General features: G+C 30.6%; 1 protein-coding gene across 1 annotated transcript; it reads right to left on the bottom strand.

The window, feature by feature from the left end:
* Window positions 1–294: 294 nt before the first annotated feature.
* On the bottom strand, window positions 295–7,122 carry LOC107638778 (leucine-rich repeat receptor protein kinase HPCA1). The gene is made up of 19 exons (XM_016342168.3): window positions 6,897–7,122; window positions 6,612–6,735; window positions 6,241–6,312; window positions 6,073–6,147; window positions 5,884–5,955; window positions 4,494–4,643; window positions 4,348–4,422; window positions 3,710–3,781; window positions 3,554–3,625; window positions 3,399–3,467; window positions 3,161–3,235; window positions 2,996–3,067; window positions 2,764–2,901; window positions 2,240–2,676; window positions 1,969–2,124; window positions 1,714–1,850; window positions 1,360–1,579; window positions 1,036–1,271; window positions 295–951 (listed from the first exon to the last, which is right to left on the bottom strand). Exons 1-19 carry the CDS (start codon window positions 6,985–6,987, stop codon window positions 460–462), a joined length of 2,835 nt encoding a protein of 944 aa, XP_016197654.1. The 5' UTR covers window positions 6,988–7,122; the 3' UTR covers window positions 295–459.
* Window positions 7,123–9,439: the final 2,317 nt, after the last annotated feature.

The following is a 9,439-nucleotide window of genomic DNA, read 5'->3' as shown; positions in this document are numbered from 1 at the left end:
ATGATAATTTAAATCTATTAAATTAAAAAATAAATTCAAATTTATATAATATAAATTGTAATTATTTAAAAAAATAAAATAAAATCAATACAATCTAAATAGATACAACTTATATCAATTTTATCTTTTAAATCAATTCAAACTGTACTACAAACACCTTCTATCTTTTAGTTATTCACTCATTATCAATAACAATCATATTTACATATATAAAGGTATAAATATTCTTATATTTGTATATATTATATTTATTCAATAAAAAATCCTAGCATAATAACAGTTTGTACTTGTGTATGTTCTTAACAACACCAATATAATTCATAATTATAGAAATATATATACAAGAAGAAAATGAAAAAGACACTTAAAATGTTGATGATGTTTCACCAAAAGCTAACATTTACAAACTCATTATCCAAAAGTTGTTCTACTTTTCTCTTACCTTGGATCTTAGAAGACTTATCTAGGCTCATGCTCATGGTGTTTTTGTATATATTCGGAGCTTGAATACAAGGATTCACTGCTGTAAGGTTGATGGGAACTCTCTAAGCTTACCTCATTATGTTGAAAACTTGATGAAGTTGAGGGTTCAGATTGATCAGCAGCAGGGTCCAAACCAATTGAGTGCAATATGATTTCAATCTCTTTCACTACATCACTCATTGGAGGCCTGTCAGCTCCTGATTCTTCAAGACACATCATTGCAAGATCAACAAACTTCTCAAAACCATTCAGGGCCGAGCCATCTCTGATGGCTCGGTCGATGAGTTCATGCAGGCCATACATGTCCTTAGTCTTGTCAATTGAATTCCTGACCACTTTCACAATGTATTTCCCTCGATCTATCGGCTTTCTTCCGGTTATGAGCTCTAGCATCAGTACTCCAAAACTATACACATCACTCTTCTCAGTCACCTGCTGACTTATGTAGTATTCTGGATCCAAGTATCCCTAAAATTAGAATGAAAATTATATTACCTTGTGCTACAAGTTTGAGAAACTATAGCACTATAGAATCAATCATCAAATACTAACCATTGTTCCTTTAACTTGAGTGGTGACATGATCTTTGCCATAATCTAATATTGGTTTGGATAGGCCAAAATCAGCAACTTTTGCATCAAGCTTCTCATCCAGCAAAATGTTGTTTGATTTGATGTCCCTGTGTATGATTGGAGGATCGGCGTGTTCGTGAAGATAAGCCAAACCCCTTGCAGCTCCAAGGGCTACTTTGATCCTTCTATGCCACCCAAATCTAATGCCTGATTTCCCTGCATAGATCACATCACATCACATGCATGTTATAAAATTACAAAACTAATATCTCAAGTAAGTATCAAGCTTGATGTGTAAAAGAACCTGTGATAGTATCCTTCAAGGTTCCATTTGGAACAAACTCATAAACCAGCATCTGTTCCCCTTCTTCAAAGCAGAATCCAACTAGGCTTACCACATTCTTGTGGTGAACCCTTGAAAGGAGTTCAATCTCGGCTTTGAATTCTAACCCGCCCTGCTTCGATTCCTTTTGAGCTCGTTTTATGGCTATCAGTTGTCCAGAGGGAAGAGTTCCCTTATAAACCTTTATACACACACAAGAATATCTATCAGAAAATGTTACATTTTATTAACATAGAAATAAGTATGAAATGAAACACTTGGTAACAAATTGTTCAATTTAAGACATATCTGAATCAAATAAGAAACAATCAAGACCTTTCCATAACCCCCAGATCCAACATCATTAGCTGGTGAAAAGTTGTTTGTGTATTTCTTAAGTTCTTTAACAGAGAACTGCCTTACTGCCTTTAACTCAGGGGTGCCACAGTTGCTTTTACTTGGATCCCAGTTTCCTGCATTTCGCGAAACCAATAGTACTGTTAACATAAATGCTCATGAATACATGTAGTCTGTTTGATTGTTAAGACACTAATAAGAAGACACAAAAAGACATTTATCATTAAAAACTACCAAAAGGATTGTTTCGAGAAATCGCTCTTTCTGCTCTTAGCTTCTGGCGGAAAGCATAAACCCCTGCAAGTAGTAATAGCACAAGGACAAAAGAACCACCAACTGCCACTCCAATCAACAATGCAGTGTTTGATGAGTTACTCAACTGCTTAGGCTCTTGATCATGACAAAGAAATACAGAAAATAAGTTAAGTCCAAAACATAACAAGTGTTGATGATTCCTCTACACTAGTCAATGAAAAACGATTCGATTCGAAGGATAGTAAGTTACCGATTTTGTCAGGGTAAAAATCATATGGTCTATGAGCACTGAGGTTAAGAAGCACAAGACTCATCTGAGAAATTTCACTCTGGCTGAAACTATCCTTGTTTAATGGGAAGATTTTGATAATAAAATCAAAACACTCAAATGGATGGGAATCTAGAGTGCTTGAAACTACTGATTCCACAGGTAGACCACCGGATTGAAGAGCCTGCTTGATATCTGTCTCTATTGAAGTGGTGTTGCTCCAGTCATAAAGGGAAGGTGCTCTGTAAGTTACAGTACCAGTGTATGGATAGGCACAGTGGCACATGGGACTGAGACTCTTATCAGAGCTGCAACCAGAAGCTGGACATTTGTTTTGTGGATTTCCATCTGAGATTTGTAAAGGTTTGCAGAAAGTTTCGGTAGTTCCAGTTTCATAACAAATTGGATTACTTTGAAGCCTGCATATTAAAATGAAGTTAATACTCAATAGTCAAATGTGATTCTATTGCATGACTTATAATTTGTTGGTTGCTTTACTAGCTTACACTATGATGAACTTAGGCAGTTGATTTTGCTGCGTAAACTCCTCAATTAAGTTCGAGTGCAAATCAATAACTTGCAACTTTTTGCTATAGTAGGGGCCAAGATCCAGTGTTCCATTAAGTTGATTCACACTTAATACCCTATCAACAAAGCAAAAGTAACAGCATTAGTATAATATATTGATTATAGAAGTGATAATGATAGATTTCTTTTATTTCTGAAAGTGAAACTCACACATATTGCAAAGAGGGAAGGCTAAAGAAACCAGCAGGTATTTGGCCAGACAGGTTTGCCTCCTGCATCCGTCTGTCGAAAAACACAGGCAAAAACTGCATTGAAGTGTTGAAAAAAGCACATTGATATAGAAGAGTGAAATAAGTAACAAAAAGAAAGACTTACAATGTTGTTAAATTCTTCATAATCAAAAGCCATTGTGGAAAATCTGTGCTATCAAAGGCATTGCTGCTCAAATCCCTTCAACATAGATTTTAGAGAATTTCACCATTGTATTACAAGAAACATTTAATCAATTTGAGTACATATAAAATATTACAGGCCTAAAACTAAAACTAACTGACCTAAACTATCATGATCAATAATAATGCAGTTATCTAAAATCAAATGCTTGTCTACTTACAAGTATTTCAGGGAGCTCATTCCAGTAAGATTTGGCAGGGGACCTTCCAGCTTATTGTTGCACAATATCCTGAAAAGCATAAATAAAATAAAATAAGATCTTGTCATGGAAATATTGAATTTCCAAGAGTGATACCAAAAACTATGAGTGCTTACAGGTCTGCAACATTGGTAAGGTTGTTGAGGCTCTGAGGCACCAATCCTCTTAATGTATTGTGTTCAAAGCGTCTGTATCCACAAGACAAAAAATATGAGCAAATTATAATTACTCACATCAAAGTTTGAGGATTTGATGTATAAATAATCACTCACATCAAAGTTAGATTCTGAACAAGTCCAATTGTATCCGGAATCTCGCCGGTTAGCTGATTGTTGTCAAGAATCCTGAGAGTGAAAACATGAAGAAATTCATTCAGTTTGATCAATAGGCATGCTGTTAAAACTTGCCACTTTGAATGCCAAGACAACAAACAAATGCTGTATTGTGATTTTGTTTCTCTAGTTAGGAAGTTTGGTTTTGTTTGATTAGTATTGTTATGACAAATATAATTCCCTCCATTTCATCATTTGAAAATCTGATACAATATTATATTAATAAAAAGTGTTAGTTTCTTAACATTTATCAATTTTAAATTCTAAACCCTAAATTGGTTTTACTTTGTTTCACTTTCAGATGTTCTTTTTAAATTGAGCAATGCTACATGACCAGCAAATATTATCATTTTTTGCCAGCAATAATTTGCACCCATATTTACATACGTTTTGCACACAATAAACATATAGTTTACATCTATATTTACCAGAGTTTTGCCCAATAAATCAATACAGTTTGCACCCACATTTTTCAGAATTTACACACATGAATTAGCAAAATTTATTTGTTAAAGACAATTTAGTATTTGTACTGGCCAAATGATAGACAAGTAGTGTAGAAGAAGTGTAAGTCTTACAAATGCATGAGAGCCATTCCTGAGCTAAAAAGTTGAGAAGGAACTTCTCCTGAAAACTTATTCTTCCCAAGATGGCTGCAAAAAAATATGGTTAGTCAAGACTCAAGAGAAAATTGGCACAAGAGAGGTGAGTCACAACAACTTACAAGTGCTGTGCTTTGAGGAGGGTATCAAGACCAGGGGATACTGGGATTTCTCCTCCAATTTCATTTTCTGTTAAATCAAGCCAATTTAGGTTTGCTAGATTCCCAATTGAAGACGGAATTGTTCCACTAAAATTGTTGGAGTTTAAGGACCTGCAATTACAAAGTGTGCCTCTAAACTTAGATTATCATGATCATTAGTATTTATTTGCAGTGAATTATACAGTAAAGATGGAAGTTTACCGATTTTTTTTTTTTATGAGATGAAAGAGAGAAGTGGATGTGAAAAAAAACTGACACTTATAGAATTAAAGCTGAGAGATCACATTTTATTCTCTTAAATGTTAACAAAAGTAGAGAGGATCTATTTCCATAAAAAAGAAATTAAAAAAGATAAAATCCACATTTTGAACAACAATAAAATAATAAAAAATAACTATAAAAAAAATTATATTTTTTCTATACAACTTTAATTTGTATAAAAAAGTGCCTCCTTTACTTACATGTAATTCTTAGTATTTAAACTTTATTCAATGAATATTATATTCATTAATTTTTTTTACTTACTTAATAGATCAATTATAGGTAACATTTTTATATAATTTCTCAACATATTCATCAATAAATGCAATAGAAAGAAAATATGTAAGAGGAATAAACTTTCAAGTTTTATTTACGAAATTTTAGAATATTAATAAATTTATAATAAATAAAATTATCTTTATACTCATAAAAAATAAAAAATATTATTTTTAAATATAAAAATTTAGAATATTATTAACAATCTATATATAAATAAAATTAACTTTTAATATTTTTGTCATATAAAAATTATTTTTAGTGAATATAAAATTAATTTATCAACATTTTAAAATTTTATAATTAAAAATGATAATTTACTCTATATCTATATAAAGATAAGAGAGTCTCATTATCAAAATAAAAATAACGACGTAATCTATTTTATCAATCGTGATTACATTGGCATCAAAATATGTCAATTTTAAATATTTTAAGAATATCAATATTTTGAAAAATATATTATATATTAAAAGTGTTAACTCAATTTTTAACTAGGTTTCTAGAATTTAAAAGTTTTTAATGAAACCCTTGTATTGAAAAAAAAAATATAAACAAATTCTTGTAACAACCTGTTTAATATTTTTAAGAAAAAAAAAACTTTCACATAATAATACGGCAGATTTTGTTTAATTTAGCAAGGTCAAATAGAATAATTTTTCAATTGAACCAAATTTTAACTTCAATAAATTGCTTAAAATGTTATTTAAAAATAAAATGAAACAGATATAAGAAATTTACATAATATATGTCTTCTCCTTAACAAAATCACAGATAAAAATTAAAATATAGATTAAAGTTGAAAAGTTCTTACAAGAAAACCAGCTGAGGAAGAGATCCGATTTGATCAGGAATTTGACCATTAAAACCACAACCCACAAGAATTCTGCAAAAGGATTCAAGAGAAATTAAAGTCACTTTTCTTTTTGTTAGGATAATTAATAAGAGCACAATTTAATTAACTTAATTATCAAGATTAACAACTAATTAATAAGAGCCTTACAATTTTGTTAGCTTCTTCAAGTTTCCAATTTCTGCTGGAAGTGGTCCTGTTAAGTCCTTATTGTAAGACAGATCCCTATCCCCAAAAAAAAAAGTTTCATTTTTTATTTTATATACATAAAAAACAACAAAATTTAAATAATTTTAATATGCAAAATAGAAAACTTACAGAGTATCTAATTCAGAGAATGATCCAATATTTTGAGAAAGTTGGCCTTTTAAGCCCGTGTTTGGTAATGATCTGAAATATTTACAAGCATGTTATAAATTAAAAAAAATTATTAATAATAATAATGAATAACTTAATGAAAAAAAAATACACTATTTAAATGAAAATTTAGACCTTAATATATAAAATTAAGTGAAAACTCAGGTGCAGCTAACTTCATATGAATATGATAGTTGATAATCGTTAAATAATTTAACAAATTTGATTAAATTATCATCTAACGACTTTTAATTATCAACTTCACATTCACATGAATTTAACTGCATATAAATTTCTACCGTATAATTAAGCATACTCAGCAGAGAACTTACATGGAAACAACACGTGAGTTCTTGCATGTGATTCCTTCCCAAGCACCACTACAAGGATCTGAACCAACAACCCAACTGGGAATATTGATTTGCAAAGAATCCCTTAGAGAATTTAAGGCCTCAACTGCAACATACAATAATATAATTTGCAATGAAAAGTTAAATTTGTTTCATTGATTCATTCATTGAAATAAATACCTTAAATCTTAATATATACAAAGATAATCAAACTTAAGAGTAGACTTGAATCATATATATATATATATATGGATCAAAAGAGCTTACCATCATCATTGGAAGCTGTTTGTGAAAGTGCCACAAACAAGAAACAATTGAGCAAAAGCACCAATAATGATAACTTCAATTTGTTATCCATCTTTCATTGCAATTTGCAATAATCCACTCACCACCTGAACCAGTTATATAGCAAAGTTGATGATAAATATCAAATAATAACTTGGACTAGTTTTTTTGTTCTTTTTTCAATTTTTTCTCTCTTCAAGTCTTCTCTATGAATTAGCCACTCTTTAGGTGTCTCTTTTAACTTCCCTTAACTGATAATGACTAGAGTGCTTGATGGGGACATGTATTAATTTTGGTAATACCGATTCAAAATGCATATATAGCCAAATTTCAAATACAAAGCTAGTTTTTATTTTTATTTTTATTTTTTTATAGAAGAAGCCTTTCACTCATAGAATATATAGTCATATAATACTTATTATAGATATTAAAAAAAAATTATATTTAAATCTTAAAAAAAATTACATATATATGTTCACTGTGTTGAACTAATTAAAACCTCTCCAAGTATGATAATATATTCAATTAAAAAAAATTAACAAATAAAAATGGAGATTAATCTAAATATTTTTAGGTTTTGAATCTATATATACAAAAAGTGATAAGTACAAAGCTAGTTAAAATTATAGCTTGTAGTATAGCTTATTTATCTATATATTTAGAAAATCAGAAACCAAAATCTTATATAAATTTTGTATGTTTTTGTTTACAAAATAAAAATAACGTGGAGTTAAAAAAGAAGAGAGAAAACAAAATCTTAATTTACTTTAATTAGTGTAAATCCAAATGTTTTATATAATATATTAATGCATGCTAATAAATTACATTTATGAATGAATATTTTTGTGAAGTCGTTCCTTTTTCAATTCAGAAAATATAAAAAACTAACTTTTATAGTTAATTAATATTAGTCAATTTTAATATTTAAATTTATAAATTTAAAAATTAAAATTTAAAATTTATAATTTAAAATTTAAAATTTTAAATAAATAAAATATAAAAAATTAACTATTATTAGTTGAAAAGATTAGTTACCTAACTAGGGCTGGCAATATATACCCTACTCAAGGATATCTAACTCGGACCAACCCGTTCAGGTAGGGTTGTCTACTCTACCTGCTGCGGATAGGATAGGGTAGGGTGTAAATTTGCCTGCGGGTAGGGTAGGGTACGGGTTTAGGGTATACTCTATCCTACCCTACCCGCATCCTTAATATATTATATAATATATATGTAAAAGTTATGTATGTAGTGAAAAAAGTAAGTCTTGTACTCACAATCTTTTTCTTATAAAAATTTAAAATAATCATTAAACTAGTTGATGATCATATTATTTGTAATTTTATGTTGGATTTTTTTAAAATTTTATTATTTTTAATTTTAATTTGAACTTAATTTTTTATTTTCTATTTTATTAATATGTATGAAATTTGGAATTGTTGAATTTTATATTTATTTAATTTTTTTTTGTTTCTGCGGGTAGGATCGAGTAGGGTAGGGTTTAGAACTTTAGGGTGCAGGTAGGGTTAGAGTTCAGAGATTCTCAACTCGCGAGTAGAGTAGGATAGAATTTTAAGAAAGTTTTTAACCCGCGAATAGGGTTAAAATAGAGTCTAAACCCTACCCTATCCATTCTCAACCCTAAACCTAACTGATGGTTTCCAGTGGCTAAGAGAAGGGGGTTGAATCTTAGCCCCTTTTCGCTCAGTAACACTTGCTGGTCTTTGAAATAATTTCAGGAGACTTTTTAATTTTTGTCTCGTTCCTAGCCACGAGACTTTTATTTTTGTCTCGTCACTTGGCACGAGACTTTTATTTTTGTCTCGTCACTTGGCACAAGATATTTTTCAGTTTTAGCTCCTGTGTATTAGAAACAGAGATGGAGTAGAAAAGAGAGAAAATTACACCCAGATATATCCTGGTTCAGCTGCTAAGTGCAGTGCAGCCTACATCCAGTCTCCATCACAACCATGATGGAATTTCACTATAATCTTCTTGATTACAGACTGTAAAGTGCTAACCCAACTTACAAGGGGATTTCCACAGAATCATGAAACACAACATAGATGAACAAAGGAACTCTAAGGACATCTATGGCTTTTTCTTTTAATTTTGCACTCTCTGCCTTTTTCCGCTCTATGGCTTTTTCATACAAACCTCACTGTTTGCCTTTTTTCATGAGACTCAAGACATGACAAAATTAAACAGAAAAATACAAAACAGAATACATTGAAGGAGAAGAAAAATCTGTTAGCTCAGGTAGCTCTGAGAACTCTGTGCCTTGCACTCTCACACTTTCTCTTTGCTCCAAACCGTGGCTGTTCTCTCTTTTTATAGAAGAGGGAAGCCTCCACATTTGAAGCTAAAAACCAAGCTAACTTCTTCTTCTCCAAGAACAAAACCGGTTTGGCCAGAGAGAGAGAAGAGATAACCCATGTAAAACCCAACATGCAATTACCTCTAGTCCTTCCTTGGTCATCACTCTTCATCAATCCGAGCGCTCCATCCTTGGCTTGCTCTCCAAG

The sequence above is a fragment of the Arachis ipaensis genome, chromosome B4 (genome assembly GCF_059453495.1).
Source record: "Arachis ipaensis isolate K30076 ecotype BB chromosome B4, ASM5945349v1, whole genome shotgun sequence".
In the NCBI taxonomy this organism is placed as follows: Eukaryota; Viridiplantae; Streptophyta; class Magnoliopsida; order Fabales; family Fabaceae; genus Arachis; species Arachis ipaensis.
Note: the sequence above shows the minus strand (reverse complement) of the source record. Positions and strands in the feature narration are given on the sequence as shown.

Coding starts and splice junctions, on each gene's coding strand:
- LOC107638778 (XM_016342168.3), bottom strand. CDS start 6,987: ATGGATAACAAATTGAAGTTATCATTATTGGTGCTTTTGCTCAATTGT. Junction 6,313..6,611: donor AACTCACGTGTTGTTTCCAT/GTAAGTTCTCTG, acceptor TAAATATTTCAG/ATCATTACCAAACACGGGCT. Junction 3,468..3,553: donor CTTACCAATGTTGCAGACCT/GTAAGCACTCAT, acceptor TATGCTTTTCAG/GATATTGTGCAACAATAAGC.